Source organism: Aulostomus chinensis, chromosome 2 (genome assembly GCF_037954235.1).
Source record: "Aulostomus chinensis isolate RoL2024-O1b breed Wild chromosome 2, RoL_Achi_v1.0, whole genome shotgun sequence".
NCBI classification, from domain to species: domain Eukaryota; kingdom Metazoa; phylum Chordata; class Actinopteri; order Syngnathiformes; family Aulostomidae; genus Aulostomus; species Aulostomus chinensis.
Window position 1 is genome coordinate 4,807,563 of NC_141321.1, and position 21,179 is coordinate 4,828,741.

Below are 21,179 nucleotides of genomic sequence, written 5' to 3' on the forward strand. Positions count from 1 at the left end.
GAGAAGCCCAGTGCATCATGGGAGATCCCAGCAGTCTGAGCCTATAGCAGCAGGTCTAAGGGCCAGCCTAAGTAGTCCTGACTATAAGCCTGATCAACAAGGAGGTCTTAAGTCTGCTCTTAAACCTAGAGAGGGGGTCTGGGTCCTGGACTGAAACTGGGAGACGGTTCCACAGGAGGGGAGCCTGATAGCTGAAGGCTCTGGCTCCATTCTACTGTTAGAACTCTAGGAACCAGCAGGAACCCTGCATCCTGGGAGTGAAGGGTTCTAGCTGGATCATAGGGGACTAGGAGCTCTGTCAGGGATGAAGGAGACTGATAGCTGAAGGCTCTGGCTCCATTCTACTGTTAGAACTCTAGGAACCAGCAGGAACCCTGCATCCTGGGAGTGAAGGGTTCTAGCTGGATCATAGGGGACTAGGAGCTCTGTCAGGGATGAAGGAGACTGATAGCTGAAGGCTCTGGCTCCATTCTACTGTTAGAACTCTAGGAACCAGCAGGAACCCTGCATCCTGGGAGTAAAGGGTTCTAGCTGGGTCATAGGGGACTAGGAGCTCTGTCAGGTATGCAGGCTATCGTCAGCGAGTCAGCTAGTTTTGTTAAATTTAAATTTTGTGGGAATTTTTTTTTGCTGGGGAGGCTCTCGGCTGGGAGGGTCTCTTGCCCGGGGAGTAATTCAGTCTAGAACTGCCACTGATGGTGTTAACTATTAAACATAAATTAGCCAAGAGGGGATGTTCTCCTCTAAGGGGATGCATGTGTGAATGACAGCGTAGGAGATTGTGTCAAAGGCTGCACTCAAGTTGTGGAGGATGAGGATGGCAAGCAGTCCAGAGTCAGCAGCTGTGTCTGCGATGGGTGTTGTTTCAGTGCTATGTCGTGGGTGAACACCAGACTGGAGCTGTTCTTCGAAATATTTCAGAGGCTAGCATGAAAAGGACATGCAGCTGTTGTTTTTTTCTAAGATTTTAGATAGAAGGGCGATTGGAGATGGAGATGTTGTTTCAGTTATTGGGGTCTGCACCAGGTTTCTTATAGGGTTGTAAGTGTAGGGGAAACTGCTGCTGATTTGAGACATGATGGAACAACACCAAAGATGAAAGAGGAAAGAACAATAGTAGTGATTAGAGGGGTCAGAGAATGAGAGGAAACTTGACCAGAGTAGCTGGATTTGTGGAAGGGGTCAGACGGTCCAGCAGCAGATAGGAGATTGAAGCTTGAGATTTTAAGGAGTGATTCATGTAAAATTTGTGCTCCATTAGTGAATTCCTACCTCCACTGTTTCTTTGCTCATTTCATGACTCGTCTGCAATTTAAATGGAATTTAATTAAAATGACAGCTGCTGTCAGCCACATTTGCGGGACAAGTTTTGATTAAGAACTGTCACTGCGGCTGCAGCTCGCTGATGTCACGGGGTGCAGCTGTGACACTTGCTGGTGGACGACTTTCACATTTATCTTATTCAAAGTCTGAGATGGTCTGTACTCTCTGTGGAATTCTTCTCCATCACATGCCTGTCAGATTTGTCAACGGTGAGGAGGAACAAACATTTTTAACATTGTAGCTCTCCAACAAATGAAGCTGAAGTTTTAAGTCATAACTCTTGGACAAGCTGCAAAACTCCACTTAAGATATTATCAGGATGTAGTGAAGATGAATAAAATAATGATCATGTGTTTCCTGTCTTTTTAAAGCAAGCCATGTATGGACAATGGTTCGTCACACACAAAAAAACATGTGACTTCAGATGGTGGTTAATGGGAGGTAAAAATGATCCTGATATTGGGTTCAACTGATTACCTGGCTGTTGAGTCAGATGTTGACAGGCAGAAGTCACACAGAAGAACAGTAATTTATTAGCTAACTTTTATCAAATTTATAAATGTCTGCTGTTAAAAAGTGAGATCTGATCAAAAAAATACAAAACACTCACTGAAACATTTAGAATAAAGGTTCCATCCATCATCCATCATCCATCCATTCATCCCTCCCTCCATGTTCTCCCTCTTCTCCTGTTCAGGGTGGTGGGGGGGGGGGGTGGAGCCTATCCCAGCAGCCTTCCCCCTGGACAGGTCACCAGTCCATGGCAGGGCCAACACATAGAGACAGACAACCATTGGCTCTCCCAGCCACGCCTACGGTCAATTTAGAGTCTGGATTAACCTGGTCCCTCTTGATGTCTTTGGACTGTGGAGGAAGCTGGAGTACCAGAGAGAACCCAGCAGGAACAGAGAGAACATGGAGACTCACCCAGAAAGACCCCGGGCTGCAGCCAGGGCTCGAACCCGTAACGTTTTTGCTGGGGGGCCACAGTGCTAATGACTGCTCCACTGTGCACAAATTGTAAAACTTTTTCAAAAGCTGCAAGAATAGTTTGACATTTACAGTTAGCATGCAGAGATCTGTAAGCTGTCTGTCTGATTTTATGACCACTTTTTCTCCTCCAGCCTGTCATCAGCTGCTGACAGATAATTGGGGTGGAAAGCAAAAATATGTGGAAGAGCAAGACAAGTAAGACAAAGAAACATTCGGCAGCTCTAATGAGATGAAGGTGGTTGTAGGACATCAGGATGTTATTTTTGAAGATGAAGTCATAAAATAGTGATGAAAAGAAAGACGAGTGCTTGATGACGTGTGTGGCTCATGCACCCAAGATAAATATGATGTTCCTGCTGTGATGCAGGAAACTTTTCTCATAATCATAATAAATGCATATGCAAATAAAGTGGAAATGAATAGTCTAGAACATTTTGAGCAGTGGCTCAACCGGTATTGGCCAATGTCCATACACGAGGGTGTAGCTGCACTTCCATTCCACTTTGGATGACACATAGTGACACGTGTCTGTGTCATCACTGATATAAAACCACCTCTGACAGAAGTGGCAAGATAGACCTGAGGTTTCCTCTGGAACAGTTACTTTACACCTGCATGCATCCAAACTAATAGACAAGCCACTTCAATCCTTCTTGTGCCGTATATGGTTCATAATTAAGAGCAATGGTTGTATTTCTGTGTCTGTAAAAAATATTTTTCTGAATTTTCAATTATTTGTAGTTTCCCTCTTTAAGAATAATTAAAATCATAAATCACCCCACAGAAGTTTTTTCAACATCATGTCAGCTTCATGTTTATTAGTCCCTTAGGCTCTGAAGCAAATTGGTGGTGGTGCTGCACGAGGAGTCGAGTCAAATATGTTTTTGAGGCTTTAACATCAACTAGAGGCGTTTTTGAACTCCTTTGGTACCTCTGAGGTCCGAATTAACACTCCCTCTGTCATGGTCGTGGAAAGAGGCAGGTGGGCCCTGATGCAGACAAATGGCAAAGAGGCAGTATGAAGAGAACTTGAGGATGTGTGAACCAAAAATAAACTATCAGGCAGCACGGTGGTGCAGTGGTCAGCGCTGTCCCCCCACGGCAAGAAGGTTCTGGGTTCGAGTCCCGGCTCGGGCACGGGGTCTTTCTGGGTGGAGTCTCCATGTTCTCCCTGTTCCTGCTGGGTTCTCTCTGGTACTCCAGCTTCCTCCACAGTCCAAAGACATCAAGAGGGGACCAGGTTAATCCAGACTCTAAATTGACCGTAGGCGTGGCTGGGAGTCTGCATGTTCTCCCTGTGCCTGCGTGGGTTCTCTCGGGTACTCCAGCTTCCTCCCACCGTCCAAAGACATCAAGAGGGGACGTGGCTGATTGATACTCTAAATTGACCATTGGTATCACTTTGAGTGTGAACAGTTGTCTGTCTCTATGTGTTGGTCCTGTGATGGACTGGTGATGTGTCCAGGGTGAACTCACCTCTTGCCCGAAAGCCGCTGGGATAGGCTCCAGCACCCCCTCGTGACCCTTAACAGGTTAAGACATGGAGGCATAAGGATCTAACAAAGACTAACACAGGAAACTGAACCTAAATACAGACTCTACTAATGATGCAACAGGAGGGGAACACAAGGGCAGGAAGGAGCTGAGAACCACTGGGAGCAGAGCTGTGACATATGAGGACAGATGAGCTGACAAGTCCCAGGTGAGACTCCAAAAAAGCAAGAAACAGACAGCTGTGTTTGAAAACATTCCCCATCACTGAAATAGCTCACTACATAAATATTGTCATCAGCACATCTAGTTATCAAGCTTTTGTACATTTGTAATCTTAGGGAAGTTAATGACAAAATTTGCCAGACACACTCGCAACATCAAATGAATATCCGTCTCATCTCTTGACTGTCGTGAACGTAGCACAGGATAAACAGGACTCAATTGCAGGACACAGATCGGTGGAATCAGGCAAGCAGGATTTATTGACAGGCAGAGGTCGATACACGGGTAGGTACTCAACGAAGGCAGAGGTATCAAAAAATGAGAAGCAAAAGGCGAAGTCAAAAAATGAGCAAGGTTCAATAACATCAATAACACAGGACTAACGGGGAGTGATGAGCCACAGGTGTGAAACACAATCAGGGACCAGGGCCCTCATGTATCAACGAGGTTTGTTACCAGGAATCTCTTTTTCTTTGACATTATTTTGCGATCGCCGACATTGGAGACCCTATTTAAATGAATTTGCGTATTTATAGGTGGGCGTAACGGGGGCGAGCCCGGTCGCTCCGACATCTGCGCTCAATTCCACGCTGATTGGGATGTATCAAGGAAACGTGCGTGGATTCTGGCATTCGCACATATTGATGCATCTGGATTTTTTTTTGCGTACGCAACTCTCTCTATTCTTGCGACCGCAAGTTTTTAGTATGAGATCCACGCAAGTATTGATACATGAGGCCCCTGGTGCACACAGACGGGGAGGGGGCAGGGCAGACAGGAACCTGAAACAGAGACAGGGGTGAGATCACAAAATAAAACAGACAAGACAAGACATGAAACATGAGGGGAAACAATTCAACACTTAACAGAGGTGGGGCATGACATTGACACAATTACATTCAGAACATTCTAGCGCTGTGTCTGAATTTTCATTCAGTCATTCCCTATATAGTTTATAATTTCATACACGCTACCTAGGGACTCCTCCTGGGACTGTCACCTTATCATGGTGGAGAAGTTTAAGTGACCTAAGGACCCTAGGACCTATGCTGTCTGGGGCATTTTACCCCTGGTAGCGTCACCCAAGGCAGTCTGGTTCAAGGCGAAGGGCCAGACAAAGAAACAGTTTAAAAAGAACCATCATGAAAAAAGCAAAAACAAAGAGAACGTGAATCCAGCCCAGAGGGTTACCGGGGCCCTGCTCTGGAGCCAGGCCCAGGGTAGGGGCCCTTAGGCGAGCACCTGGTGGCCGCACCTTCGCCCATGAGGTCTTGCCGGGCCCAGCCCAAAAAAGTTAAATGAACTCTTCCCCCTGGGGGCCCACCACCCGCAAGAGGAACCAGAAGGGTATGGTGCAATGTGGATCGGGCAGCAGACATGATCCTCAGTCATGGAAGCTGGCTTTTGGGACATGGAATGTCACCTCTCCAATGGGGAAGGAGACGGAGCTGGTAGGAGAGGTTGAGCATTACCAGCTCAATATAGTCAGCCTCATCTTGATACATAGCTCCAGTTCTGGAGCCCAAGTCCTTGAGAGGGGCTGGACTCTCTCTTTTGCTGGAGTTTCCTCATGTGGGGGGCAGAGGGCGAGGGTGCGCTTTTTGATAGCTCCCAGACTCTCAGCCTGTACAGTAGGGTTTACTCCACCGGATGAAAGGGTTGCTTCCTTGCGCCTTTGGGTAAGGAAACCCTTTCTGGAGGCCCTGGGAAGGTTGCTGGATGGCACCCTGACTGGGGACTCCATTGTCCTACTGGGGGACTTCAATCACCATATCTGCGGCCAAATCTTCTGGACACTCGAATGAAGAGAGGAGCAGAGCTGTCAATGGATCACCATCTGGTGGTGAGTTGGATCAGGTGGCAGGGGAAGATACCACGCAAACATGGGAGGCCGACATGAGTATTGAGGGTTTGCTGGGATGCCTGGAGGAAGAACCTGTCAAGATGATCTTCGTGTTGGTTTGCATTGCCGGCAGTAAGTCTGACTTGGTCCCATTGAGGGTTGGACTCAAGGCTGCCCTTTGTCACTGGTTCTGTTCATAACTTTTATTGACAGAATTTTGAGGCACAGCTGGGTGTCAGAGGGTGTTGAGTTTGGTGGCAGGAGGATGTCATCTTTGTTTTTTGCGGATGATGTGGTTCTCTTAGCTCCATCAAATCACGACCTCCAGCTCTTGCTGGGGCAGTTCACAGCCGAATGTGGAGCAGCCTGACTGGACTTATTAGTCCAGCCTGGTAGGAGGGAGGTGCAGTAATCCAGCCTGGAAGTGACAAAAACAGGGACTAGTTTTTCTGCATCTTCTTGAGCCAGGATGTGTCTGATCTTAGCGATGTTACGTAGATGGAAGAAGGCGTCCTGGAGATTTGTTGAATGTGGGAGTTAAAGGGTCCTGGTCAAAGAGAACTGCTCGGTTCCTACGGTGGTGCTGGGGGCCAGGGTGGTGCCATCCAGGGTACCTGTCTCATCAGATCAGGTGGTCCTCACGTGTTTGGGCCCAGCACAAGAACTTCAGTTGATCAGAGTTTAATAAAGGAAATGATGGTCCTCCATGTTTCCTGTCCTTCAGACAGGCCTCCAGTTCAGTCAGCTGGTTTGTTCCATGTGGATCATTGATGAGTTCAGCTGTGTGTCGTCTGCATAGCAGAGAACATTAATGGAGCGTTTCCTGATCATGTGACCTAGAGGAAGCAGGTACAGGGTGAAGAGGACTGGTCCAAGCACAGACCCTTTTGGAACACCAGAACTGACTGTAGTGGTCTCAGAGGAACCATCATTAACTAGTACCAACTGAGATGACCTAGTAAATATGACCTGAACCAGTTTAGTGTGGTTCCTTTAATACCAGTGACAGGTTCCAGTCTCTGTAAAAGGATATGGTGGTCAATGGTATCAAAGCTGCACTGAGATCTAATCAGACCAGCACAGAGACCAGTCCCTCATCTGGTACCAGTAGGAGGTCACTGGTAACTTTGACTAGTTCTGTTTCTGTGCTAGGATGAACCTGGAACCTGACTGAATCCTCCAATCAGCTGTTGCTGTGGAGAAGTCACAGAGCTGTTTAGCCACTGCTTTCTCCAGAACCTTGGAGAGAAAAGGAAGATGTGATGTTGGTCTGTAGTTGGTAGAACTTCTGGATCCAGGCTTGTTTTTGAGGAGGGTTTAATTCGTGCTACTTTAAAGGACTGAGGGACGGACCAGACATATGAGGACCAGATACCAGCGCCACATTGATCATATCTAAGAGGGAGGGGCTAACGAGGGTAGAGAGTCTTTGAGCAGCTTAGTTGGGATGGGGTCTAGGAGACAGGTGGAGGTTTAGAGGGGGAAAGTAAAGATGACGACATGGGAAGGAAGTCTTTACAAAATAAAACAGGAGCTGTTGAGACTCGTCAAAACCAAACAACGAAAACACAGGAAACACTAACAACAAAGATAGGAAGGAAAACAAAGAAACACCACCAGGGGAGAACTTTATTACTAAACAGTCGATAATACAAACTCAAGAATCACAAACTGGACATCCATAACTAAAAGTGGACGGGGCCTCAATGGAACCCTGAACCCTTCCTTGGTACCTTGATGAAATCATTCACCCATTGACAGACACATTTGTACAAAGGCTCCCATGCAAGACACCAACCTGGTCATCTACCATACAATTTGGCAGAAGAAAAATAAGTAAACACACGCACACGCACCCGCACACACACACACACACACACACACACACACACACACAGCTCATCTCTCACTTTGCAGTTTAATTTGTGTAAACTCCGTCAGTGAAAGCTTCGGATCATCGATAGAAACACAGCTGGAATTCTTCATCAAATGTACGGTTTGGACTATGTTATCCATAAATCAATATGTGCGGAATGCCTGTAAAGTTGAATACAAAGATTTATAATTTTGCATTGTTATTCATATTAAAACATTTTTTATTAACAAACTGTTGAACAAGATTGCAACTGCTGGGAATCTGTTTGCAAAATGTGGACATCATCATTGAAAAACTTTGAAAAACCATTAAGAGTGCAACCTGCTTCCTCATGCCAAGTTTATAGCGCTCAGCTGCATGCAGGGGAACTGGTTGGGGGAACTTTTAGCTGCAGGCAGAAATTCACCCTATTATTAGAAATCTACATTGAACATGATGTACAGTTTTTCCTTTTGTAATACGCTCACAATGATCCACAGCTTAAGCTTTTTCTTTGAATGTGTAGAACTTTAATTTGACTGTTAACACAACATAGACACAGGAAACAAGGGAACGGAAAAGTCATGTTGCCATATGACCCTTAGCAAGGATTGGACACTTGTAGACTGAAAAGCCGAAGCATCAAAACCAGAGACAGGGTTCACATAGAGGAAGATAAAAGAGCCTTCATCAACAGAATGAGGTTCAGTTTGTTCATCTGCTCTGACTGACGGAGCCACAGAGACATTTGTATCTTCAAACACAGAGAACTGGGTTGCTCGTCTTCGACTACTTTACGGTCAGGGAGGGAACGACAGGCCCACTGGGCAACATCTCCACAAAGCTACCCAGAAATCATTACTGCACATCTGCTGATGACAAAAATACCGAAGAATATGAGACACCATTGCTTTCACTGAAAACTCTTATAGTTTTGGTTATAGTCTTTATACTAAAAGCACATTGAGTTGCTATAGAGCTTTGTCTTCTTTTTATTTTCTAAGAGATGATGGAGAGATGACCTTTTCAAGCCAATGATTCAATGATTTTCTTGGAGACAGGGCCATATGCTAGGACTCTCTTTTGATCCCCCTCTTTTTCTCGTCACTCCTCTTCCCTTTTCTTTTCCTCTTCCTCCCTTCCTCTTTGCAGACTATTGTTCCCCAGCATCCTCAGCTGAACTTCAGTTTTCACTGGACAGCCACTCTTTGAGTTTTTGGGTGATAACTACACAAACACAATTTCATTAAGTTACTTCCACACAACAATCATTTCATCATACCTCTATCTGGTCATTTGTATCTGATAACGTATTCAGTAGGAGGTTCCATCTTAAACAGACAGCCTCACTCTCTACCGGCGAGCTGTGAGTAAGTTTGTGTATTCTGAGTCATTGCCATGAGCCACAGCTGAGATCAATCTTAAGCTCCCAAGAGAGAGAAGAGAACAACAAGGTAAGTACAAGGCCCTGTCATAAAGATCTGTCAGTTTGTTAGAGATTAACTTGAGATTAAATAAAATGGTGTGTAGCTATGGTTAGTTGAGTTTAGCTGTCCCACTCTGGAACCAGAAGAGGCTTATGGTCGTCTGCTCTCCTCCTCCAGGTGCAGTAGACCACGACCATCACCAACAACACCACTGACATTGAGAAGGCACAGATGAAGACCACCAAGCTCATGTTGATGCTCAGTATCTCCTTGATTTCATCAACTCCTCCACTGGACTGAGTCTCTGAGGAAAACGGCGGGGATCTCACTGGAAGATAGTAATGGACACAGCTTAGCTTAGCATAAATGTGTAGACAAAATGTAGGTTGATAGATTGACGCTAACCTTCCACAATCGTGTCGCCCCTCCCCACCAGGGCTTCATCATTTCGCACCATGTCAGTATCAGTTTCAATCACAACGTCATTTTCTTCAATCAGAACGTCAGCATTTCCCATCTCAGCTTCATTCTCCACGGCTGCGTTGGGAACCGCCTGTCTGATCAGTAGAGGGCCCTGGGTGATGCGGTGGCCGTACGTCTCCATGCTCAGCTCTCGCCTGCGTCTACGGAAGGGTTCCTTCAGGCAACCCTGAGCACATCTGGAAAAGGGGTTCCCCAGCTCGCACAGGATGACAGTGCAGGTGACATACACCTGTGAGGTAACAGGTCAGCTTCAGTCGCAATCCAAATTCAGTCCATGCTGTTACAGCCTTTTCATAGTAATTATAAAATTCTACGAGGTGATGACATGCTTGACCCTGTTATCCGCAGTTTTCTTTCCTCTACTTTGCTTTCTTCTCACAGTTAAGAAGCCAAAGTTAAACTAAACCTTGTGCCAAATGAGGGAAAAACATAACAAATCAACTAATTTAAAATCATGCCGGGAAAAAATACAGCCTCCTATAAACTGCTAAATTGAAATGTTTTTTTTTTAAATGTGTAAAAAGCATTGGACTAGTCAGTGGGAGTATGCTAGCTATTCTCAGAATGTACAGTCCTCCTCCAGCTCTTATCTTTCACCACATAGAAAATAATCTATGGCTTGACAGATGAAACGTTAAAAAGATGAGTAGAATAAACTGTTAATGATAGTATTTCACAACTGTAAAAAGTTAAAGAAGTTTGAAATTTTCTTCATGCTATCAAGGTAATTTGCTAAATGTGTAATCATGATTCAGAATCTGTTAGCGAGAGGATCTGCTGCTTCTGTCTAGCAATGTGATCAGGAAGAAGTCTCCATTCTTATGTTCAGTGAGTGTTTTCAACAGTACCTGATCAAAGTTTCCAGTAAATTTAAAGGCTTGAATCTCAAAGTTGTATGACATTGAATCACTTTCATGAACCACGATTGTCTCGTCCTCCATACACCTGAAAAAAAATGTAAAGATAACAAAAAAGAATAGCATGTTAGCTACACATTCTAAAACTGACTTGACTTGACAATATTAACATCTGACATTCTGGTAATTTATAGTCTTTTAGGCTACAAAGATGTGAAACAAACCCCAGAATTATCCTCAGAGACCCTCTCTAAAAAGTTTTTTTGTCAGTTCAAGTTTGCACATCACACCTTGAACCCTGAACCCTGATTGGCTCCAAGCTAGTCTCGATGTGATCTTGTAAATCGTGCTTGCAGGGTCTTAAGATCCGGTCAGCGTGGACGAACCTCCCCCTTCATCGGTAGAATGTGAAAACTCACAGACTTCATAGTGAAGCTCAAACATTCAACTGAGCTGGTAAAGTAAAAATGAGCAAACCCCATGTGTGAGTTGAGGGAGGCTTTAGAACAAAGGTGTCTGAAGCATCAGGACTCACCCGCCCTTGATGAGGTCGTAGTAGATAATGTTCTCAGGGTTGTCATCAGGCGTAGCTCGGCACGACTCCACAAACAGATTCACGTTTGGCAGGTCTGACTCCGCTTGAATGCCCATGTAAATCATTTCTAGCAGCTTGACCTCCACTGGATAGGCACTGGCCCTCACCTTATTTGTGAAGTTGCTATCAAGGAATATCTCAAAAGCATAGCCAAAGCTGCCAAAGCTGGACTCCGTGAAAATGTAATCAGATTTGTGGAGATTGTAAGAACTGGAGATGCTGACAGTTTTGGGAAACTGGCAAGAGAAATCAACCTTGACCGTCCTTCTCCGTACAATGATTTCAGAGGGCAGCACAAAGGAGGTGATCTCGTTGGTGAAAACGATAAAGTCGCCTTTATCCTGGATTCAAGAGACAAACAAATGATGCGTTACCACAGTGCTCTTCTCACTGTCATGCGAAACACCCTCAATTCCACAAGAATCATCTGTCATCAGTTAGAAATGATGAAAATAAATGTATTTCTCCACACCTCCAGCTTTGTGCCACAGGTGCTGAAAGACATGCTGCCCATGATGTGAGTGTCATTGAATGTGAGCGAGCACGAAGGGTCCAGCAGCTGGAGGAAGTTCTCGTCGATGCCGGGCATGGAGGCTTTCTCCAGGGCCACCATCATCTTGTTGGGGGCGCATGTAACCGTGGCCTTGCCTGAGTGGAGGCAGTTATACCATAGTTACATATGGAGAGTGATCGCTGGACCAGAAGGGTTGGAGTTTTTTTCTTTTTGCTCAAATCAAAGTGTTTGTGGATTAGTGAGCACATGGCTGGCTAAAGACACGGGTACTCTCTCTACATGCTGAGGTGATAAAGAAGTAGCACAGGAGGGTACGACACCTTTGGCAGCTGAAGTCACCATCTTTAAGTGGACTTCAGTAAAGTGGCAGTTGTCATTTCGTCATCACTGCCGTTATTACACTTGAGGTGGGTAAACTGCACCTACCAGTGGGCCAGAAGGTACCTATCTAAGGTTACTGCTATTGATGGATTGACAGTCACTCCATGAGCTATGACGAGTGCATAACAATGCAGTAATGATCCATCAGGATCTGGCAACATGATTGTAAAAGTCTGAAAAAGTTAGAGCACCAACACACTTGATTATAGTTTGGGAACGATCACGACTACGGTTGCAGTTACTATTTAAATTGGTCATGGATGCAGTTCTATAACCAAATAGTCACTAAACAGTTGTGTTTCTACAAGAACAGTTGCTGTTGAAAAATGTGGAATTTCCTGTCATTGGAGTGGAAAAGCCACCCTCCAAGGTTTTTAAAGACGGTGCTCTGTGGGGTAAAGAAGAACGCTCTCTCGGTGACCAACACCCATCCAGCAGTCGTATTTTGTGCTTTAGAAAATGCTTAGGATTGAAAATCAAGTCCTTGTGGCAAGCATTTGAACATCTTGTTCTGTAGAACGTAGATGCTTCGTCTCAAGGTTGATCCCCTCCTTCAGAGAGATCTACCAGGAAATCTCCCTTCAGTCGGTCACCGCCGGTCACGTCATCCTTCCTGACAGGGTTTCCACCCTATTTCCCACAAATAATCTGCTCAAACTTTGTCGTGTGTCAGTCTGCATTAATAGTTCAAATACTAGCGTCACATAATTGTTGCAGTCTGTAATGTTTGAAAGTGGGACAACTGACGATTAACAAACCTTGGGTGACTGTTGCTTGGCTCACCACGATAACCACACACCTCATTTCTGATTGGCTGAAAACAATTTAAAAATATGAAACGTGTTAGAGCATAATTGTGACAGAGAGAAGAACAGCAACAACAGAAAAAACAACAACAAACACATTAAGGAATTTGGTAAGATGAAAAGTGACATCACTGTTAAGACCCGAAGAGGGAATTTGGATGTTCTGTTACAGAGAAGCTGGGAACACACTAGCTTTTGTTCATGCCATCCTCATCCATGAGGCACTGTTAGACGGTACCAGACAAGTTCAATTTTTTTCTCAGACTATCTAACATGATAACAGTCGAATTGCCTGTTATCATGTTAGATAACAAAGCTTGAAATAATGAGATGAATGAGCTCATCATGAGAAAACAGCATTAAAGCTACAAAATCACACAGACAGTGAGTGAACAAAATGCTATGCTATGATATCAACAACTATCTTGAATACAGATTTTCTTAATCGCAGATCCATCATATGATCATGATGATCCCTTGAGTTCTTCTGTCAAACATTTCATTTGACCTCAAGGAATCTGATCGAAAGTCATCTCTGACATTTCCTGAACAATACTGCCGATAGCCATCACCAGGCTGCAGGCTCTGCAGCCTGACTCAGATTGCCTCCAAAGTTAACCTCTTGTTCCTTTAAGTATGAGATCTTTTATCTCCCAATTCAATGAAAATTCACCACACAGATTTTGCCTGATAGCAACATGCATACAAATTCTGGTTCTCAGCAGAGATGACATTTTTTCAAGTGTGGTATCTTGGCTTCTGTAGATGTGTTGTTGTTAATGGCATTGCAGGTTTGAAGTTTCAACATCGGTGTGAAAGGAGAATGAAACTGAATGTCCAACAGCAAAAGATCCATCATCGTTTCTTTACTAGTCCTCGCTGATGATTCCAGCACCTTCAAAGACACAGCACCTTGCCAGCAAAGCTACAGCAGGAAAAGCTTTCACATTGCCTGCACATAACAACACTCACGATTCATTCGTCTCTGCACTGAAGCAGACTGGGACAAATCTGTACTGGTCACTGATATGCGGAGTCCAGCTCAGGGTCAGGTCAGCTTCTCCATGGTGGTCATCCATGAACTCTTTGGTCATGTTCTGGGGGCCACTGACCTGGAAGTCTTGTATGCTTCAGGGAAATGGAGGCAGGGATGAAGAAATGTGAAGTGATTATTCTTGACTGATATGTATTGAAAGGTAATATTTCTCTTTGTCTTCTGTAAATCATGTTATGTCATGTTTAACAAATCGAGAGAATAAACACCTAGCATGGTGGGCCTGTGCTTGGACATGGAGCTCAAATTTTTGACCCACAGTGGCATGAAGAACATCACCATGTGAGGGCGTCTGGGACAAGAACATGGGCAGCACATGACCAGCTTCACAGCTTGGCAGTGGAGGAAGGACTGTAACAGAGCCACAGTGAGTTATCAAGACAGTGATGGCCTGAGAAAATATGGAGGACAAACTGTGACAGCAATTTGCAAGAATGACTCAGAATAAGCTACAGAATAAAAGAAGTACAACAAGCCATTGATGACAAATGATAAGTCATGTTGACAATAACATCTACTTTGAGAACCAAAGGGCAAGAAAGGTCATGCTTTTAAAGTGAAACTTTAAACAAAAAATGTATTTTGCCTTTCAAGTACACACAAATAGGCATCTTCAGCTCAGATTTTTTTTCTTTATGTATCGCGTCTTTGTGAGTCCAATGTATAACCTCCTGGAATCAAAACCTTATCGTGGTGGAGGGTTTGTGTGCCCTCAGGACCCTAGGAGCTATGCTGTCGGGAGCATTTTGCTCCTGGTAGGGTCACACAAGGCAGACTGGTCCTAGGCGAAGGGCCAGTCCTTAGCCCATGGGGTCCAGCCACGCCCAGCTCTAAATTGTTACATGGACTTGTCCCCCCGTGGACCCACCACCTGCAGGAGGGGTCACAAGCAATGTGGTTTGGGCAGCAGACCAAGGCAGGAGCCTTGGCTGTCTGATCCCCAGACATGGAAGCTGGCTTTTGGGACATGGAATGTTACCTCTCTGGTGGGGAAGGAGCCGGAGCTGGTGGAAGAGGTTGAGCTTTACCGGCTAGATACAGTTGGCCTCACCTTGACACATAGCTCTGGTTCCTTGAGAGGGTTTGGACACTGTCCTTCGCTGAAGTTGCTCTGGGTGACCGGAGGGCTGGAATGGGCATTTTGATAGCCCCCAGACTCTGCCTGTATGTTGGGGTTAACCCCAGTGGATGAAAGGGTTGCTTCCCTGCCCCTGACAAAGGACCATTCAGTCTCTCTACCGGAGGAGTGAGAGTCTGGTTCACGTTGCCAGCAGGAAGTCAGACTTGTTCCCGGTGAGGGTTGGACTCCGCCACGGCTGCCCTTTGTCACTGGTTCTGTTCATAACTTTTATGGACAGAATTTCTAGGCACAGTCAGGTGGTTAAGGCTGTTGAGTTTGGTGGCGGGAGGATGTTGTCTCTGCTTTTTGCGGATGATGTGGTCCTCTTAGTTCCATCAAGCCACGACCTCCAGCTCTTGCTGGGACAGTTCGCAGCCGAATGCAAAGCGGCTAGGATGAGAATCAGCACCTTTAGTCTGAGGCCGTGGTCCACAGCCGGAAAAGGATGGCCTGTCCACTCCAGGTTGGGGGAAGGTCCTGCTTCAGGTGGAGGAGTTTAACTATCTTGGTAGTCTTGTTCACAAGTGAGGCTAGGATGGAGCGGGAGATTGACAGGCGGCTTGGTAGCATCTGCAGTGATTGCGGGCACTAAACCGGTTTGTTGAGGTAAAGAAGGAGGTTAGCCAAAAGGTGTGGCTCTCGATTTACCAGTCAGTCTACGTTCCAGCCCTCTCCTGTGGTCATGAGCTTTGGGTATTGACCGAAAGAACAAGATTGCGAATACAAGTGGCCGAAATGAGTTCCATCCGCAGGGAGGCTGGGCTCTCAGTTGAGGTGGTTTGGGCATCTGGCGAGGATGCCTCATGGACACTTCCCTCAGGAGGTTTTCCAGGCATGTTCGACCAGGAGGAGGCCTCGGGACCGACCAAGGACACGCCGGAGGGATTATATCTCTCGGCTGGCCTGGGAACGCCTCAGGATTCCCCCGGAAAAGCTGGTAGAAGTGGCTGGGGAGAGGGCAGTCTGAGCGTCCTTGCTGAGGCTGCCCCCGCTACCTGGACCAACCAGATAAGCGGAGGAGGACACAAACTATTACATTTATTGTGCAGTGCCGCCATGAACGAGTGCAAGCGAGTTGGTTCAATTGCATGTGCCAGCTGGTCGCTCTTGAGGACAAACTGGAGATGTTGTCGTGAGTTTGCTCTTAGTTCAAATCCAATCAAAATTGTGGGTTTATCAGTCTGCAGTTGGATAAAGAAGACAAGAAATATAATGTTCCATACACTGGAGGTTGTAGACAGAATTTTTTTGGCAGTTTTGTTTTTGTAGCAGTTGCTTTTGTTGCACAACCGGATTTGCTGCTCAGTAACTTGTTTAAATGAAAGTGTAAGTAATCTTAGCCTTCAGTCACAATTCAAACTAAATGTACATGACCGTAAATAATTCATGAAATACACTTTCTGAGCTCTGGAGTCACAGAGAAGTGACGCAGTGGTGAACAAACACTTTTGTGCGTTCAAGACACTTACACGTGAGTACTTGTCAGAACAAAATACCTTTTTCTGAATCTCTTTATTTGTCACCAGTGCTTTGCAGTACTTTTTGGTCCTTAACTTATTCTGAATCGCTGTCAGAAATGATTCTCTTTTGTCAGTTTGTCCTTCTTACTTCATCAAGGGAGACAGACAAATGATCTCTTGAAAGGAGTAAAGGCAATCTTTTAAGAACATTACATCCTGAGAAAATCATTCTGAATGTACAGCATTCTGTATCGTATTTCAAATAATAATTTCTAAATTGTAAAATTCTTCAAAAAAACCCACTTAAATCTTACAAACAAACATAAACTACAACTACACAACTTTATTCTTCCGATACTACGAGCCTCCTGGGTTTGTCCTTCTGAAGTCTGTTTCACAGAGTGAGTAATGTGTTGGATGTGTTTGTGCCACCTACTCTCGAGTGTGAACTGCAGTTTTAGGCTGCAGAGAGACATTCCACTGGAGACGTCCCAAAATTTTGATGTCCCATCTGCGTAGGTCAAAGTCAGGTTCTGGGTGGGAAAGTCCTCCAGCATCAGCTCAAGCACATGGACCCCCTGGCTGACACTGCCATTTGCTGCCAGTGTGCAAGCAGTCTGGATGAAGACAAAAATGATTCATGTTCATGTGCCTCTATTAGGTAGAAAGGACACTGCAAGAAATACACTAGACCAACTACCTTCAATGGATTTATAGGACGATAAGACATAATTGTTGAAAGTAAGGCTGCAATGATACTCCTGTAAGGATGCGCACTAGGACAATAATTGCACATGTATATACATGCAGTTGTGTAGTGTCAACTCATTATCCAGCATGCGACATTTGCAAGGAGGCTCCAGTCTCTGATGGCGTGGTGTTAGCCTGAGCAGCATCTTTGTTTACATTTGAGTGGTGGTGTTGACCAATCACATTCTCGTAGGCTTTGTTGTCACGCAGGTTAACCCAGAATCATGCAACGCCAAAGGATTTCCCTCCATCTATCCATCTGTCTTTAACTGATTATCTAAGGTTGGGTTGCAAAGGTAGCACTTCCAGCAGCGAACCCCAGATTTCCCTTTCCCCACTCATATCAACCAGCTCAGACTGGGGGATCTGAGGTGTTCCCCGGCCATCATGGAGATATAGTCCCTCCACCACGGTCTACCCTGCAGCCTCCTCCCAGATAGATGTGCCTGGACCACCTCCCCAGGGAGGCACCTGACTGGATCCCTGAACCACCTCAACAAGCTGTATTAGAATCAAAGGATCAGCAGCTCTTCTCTGAATGACTGGACCTCTCATCTTATTGCTGAGGGAGACATCAGCCCCCTTCTAGGGGAAAACCATTTCATTCATATGGTAGAAAACAAACTCAAGTCAAAAAAAAAAATTCTGTTCATGGCTTTGTTGCTCCCTTCGAAACATATCTGAGAGCTGAAATGATCACCTCATCCAGAATGAAGTTGGACGGAGCAGCGCCATCTGCAGCAAAGCGACATCTCACGTCATCGCCGTCTGGATCGAGTGCCAGAAGATGTAGCTGTGTAAAACAGTTCTGGGCCACTCTGTATGAACACATGATACAGATTTACGTCTGAATTGAAAACATATTTAAATTGCTTTGAACCTTCTCAAATACGAAGTATGGCCTGAATCTTTTTAAAACCACCATTTTACGTATACTCTTGAGAGTATTTGGACAGCACGTTTTGGGGAAACAGTAGAATTTACAGAGGGACTCAATTTGTTTGTAAGTAATAAGTAGATTTGTCTACTGTGTTTTCTACACACACAAAAAAACCAATAACCTTCTTCAGAATATGCCTCTTCCTTTGTCTTCCATAAATAATATAGAATCAGACAAAAGTGCAACTTCTGTGGTAAATTATCAGTTTTGTGCACACAACCCTGAGCTGCATCCTGGACCTTGACTGGCTGTAAACTGGCCATGATGTCATAAATCCTGAAATTCCACCTCAACACTGATGGATGTCGTATGTGAACACGTGGAATGGGATTCTAAATGTACTTGTAAAACAAGAATAAAGAAAACACATCTGATCCTAGAGCTGCGAGTGACTTGTCTGACATGCTTTTGTACACAGAACATGTTTGGCCCCTCAGACCCTCGACCACACAGTTGTCGTTGCCGCTGAGGTCAGTGGCTGAGTCCAGTGAGCTCAACTCAAAAACATTTAAAAAAATGTTATCAAGCCATAATTTTTGCCGTATATTTGCTTGATTTAATTCTTTTTTTAATCAGTTTTACCACATTTTCACAGTTTTTATTTCATCATGAAGACTTACGGTGAGTGATTCATCTGAAAGGCACCTTTGAGCTGGCGCTACGTGAACATTTGTACTCGCATTTAAGTCCCAAAACATTTTCAGAGAGTAACAGCAAATATCACATTATGAAACTTGTGAGGAACATGTGAAGGTGTTTCCATGTCAGTGTCCCTGTCAACAAAACTAATAGTTTTATCTTCAATCAGAGAGAGAGAGAGAGAGAGAGAGAGAGAGAGAGAGTCAATTTAAAGGCGGAGTTCGTGCTCTTGATTGTGCTGTACCTCTGTGTCGTGTGTATTCTACATTTATTTGTGTTTTAATGAGCTGTGTGTACCTTAGCAACGATAGTGTTGTAGTCACTGGGCAGCTGTTGATAGTGTGAGAGTCAGACCGCGTCCCCAGGTCCAACATGGCTTCAGCTGTCCAGTCACTTTGTCCGTCTACATTAGACGCCCAGCAGCAGCCTGAGTTACTGAGAAGGAGAAGGAGCCAGTTACTCATCACACCCCCACGGCCTTGTGTCACCGTAAGTCAAGTCAGGTCAGGTTTATTAGTGTGTCACCAAACCCCAACCAAAGTTCTGTCCTGACTCTGTCCAAGTAGAGCAGGTCCAGCACCTCCCTCCTTCAATGAACCTCCACCCAACAATTCTCCATCAGCAGCACATCCTGCAACAGCAGCCACCAGAACCTTCCTTTACCAGCAGGAAGGTGGAGCAGATCCAGGATCAGTGGGGACGGACCCCCACCACCCTGCAGTAGCACCGCACTGACACAGCTGCTTTGAAAGTACCAGCTTTGTCTCTGTCAGCAGGATTCCAGACCACTGGGAAGCAGATTGTCACCAAACTTGGTGGAGCATGAGGCCGAAGAAGATACTTCCCACACTGGAGCCACTCTGGTTAGCTTAGTGAAAACTGGCATGTTGAGTGGAGCTGGACCAGTGTATGTCATGTCTGCATACGTCAACTTCCCCCCGACAGACAGAAGTGTTCTCAACGACAGCTACGACTCATACACTCTTTGTCTGAATTTCTTTTCTTAATTTCTCTTGAATGGATCCACAATTGACCCTAAAGTCTCCTTCACCATGTTTTACCTTCTTACATTCATTCATTCCTCCTCTTTCATTTCGTCTCCTCTGTTCTAACCAGGTGTTTCTTTGTTTGTTCTGTTTTGGATGGTTTGCAGTGATACACGTTTTATAGTGTGACACAAACAGATTGGTTTAAAAAGTAGAGCCAGTTACTGTCAGCTGGTTCGTCACTTCTCTCTGCTTTCCCTCCCTTCATCTTTTCTTGCCAGTGTTCATCACGTCTCCTGCTCTTAGGTTTGGCCAGCAGTTCATTAACAATACCACATTTCACACATTCCAATGACCTTCCTAAAAACCTCCCTATAAAAACGTACTTGTCATCTTGTTTCCAAACTATGCTCGATGAAAGATGGTCCCACCCACAGACAGAATACCCAGAATTCCTCTGGTGTCTCACTTGAGTCTCTTAAACCAGCTCATTTATTTATTTGCAATCTTTGTCATGTCATGTTTTCTCTTCTCTCCTCCCCTGGGACCCCCCTCCAAGAGGAGGCCTTGGGGGCTGTAACTTGGGTTACCTCAGAGAAAAGTAGGTTTTGTTGGTTGAGACGGTGGCCGTTGTTGTGCTCTCGGACTGGCACCACCTGCCCTCTCCTGTGCTGTCCCGGTCTGTTTGCTGGACACTTTTCTCGTCGAGGCTTGTGCACACACTGTCCTCACAAGAGTAGGAAGACTGATCGCCACACCGGCTCCTGCCGTTCTCCCTGTGGTGGAAGGTCACCTGTGCGGTGTGGTGATATATAGCACGTATATGAAAGTATGTTGAAGAAAATGAGGAACAACCTGATCTTCTATCAGATGTATACACAGTGAGCCACTGCTGAGATTGAACACTCATTCCGAGAGTTCTGTCGAACAAGTTTTGAAATTTGTTGACTGTATAGATTCGTCTGTGTGGATTTGAAGCATTTCAAAAAGCAAGTAGGGGACAGTGGGAGGTACAACACACAGGACCAGAGGTGCTCCTCCACCGGGCGACCAGGCTCAAAGTTACTTTCATGTGAGCAAAGCTGACCAAATATTTTCAGCGCTGGATTAGAATTATCGTGATTATGGCAAAGTTCCCATGGGAAGAGGTTTTTTCTAATGGCAGAACTTCAGCAGTCCTCAACTCCTGTGACTCATCTTGCTATTCTAGTTCTTCAATATGAAAACCTACACAAAATAATGAGAAATGTAAATACGTGATACGACTGTACCTTATACGTGCCATCCATCATCTCCTGCACAGGCAGGAAACTAACGCTATCGCCATAAAATCCTTTGGTGGGGGTCGTAGCCAGGACGGAGGACAGCAGCAGGAGGAAGGCACCTGCTGCCATGGTGTCTCAAACAATGTGTGAGTACAAAAGCCTGCTTAGGCAG

The 21,179-nt window shown here is 45.2% G+C and overlaps 1 protein-coding gene across 1 annotated transcript; it reads right to left on the reverse strand.

Moving 5' to 3' along the window:
* Positions 1-7,499: 7,499 nt before the first annotated feature.
* On the reverse strand, positions 7,500-21,179 carry LOC147268847 (uncharacterized). Its single transcript, XM_086223466.1, has 13 exons — positions 21,014-21,179; positions 20,333-20,535; positions 19,054-19,191; positions 17,878-17,995; positions 16,864-17,044; positions 14,057-14,198; positions 13,766-13,921; positions 12,746-12,801; positions 11,565-11,740; positions 11,033-11,433; positions 10,489-10,585; positions 9,563-9,869; positions 7,500-9,485 (listed from the first exon to the last, which is right to left on the reverse strand). Exons 1-13 carry the CDS (start codon positions 21,134-21,136, stop codon positions 9,277-9,279), a joined length of 2,307 nt encoding a protein of 768 aa, XP_086079592.1. The 5' UTR covers positions 21,137-21,179; the 3' UTR covers positions 7,500-9,276.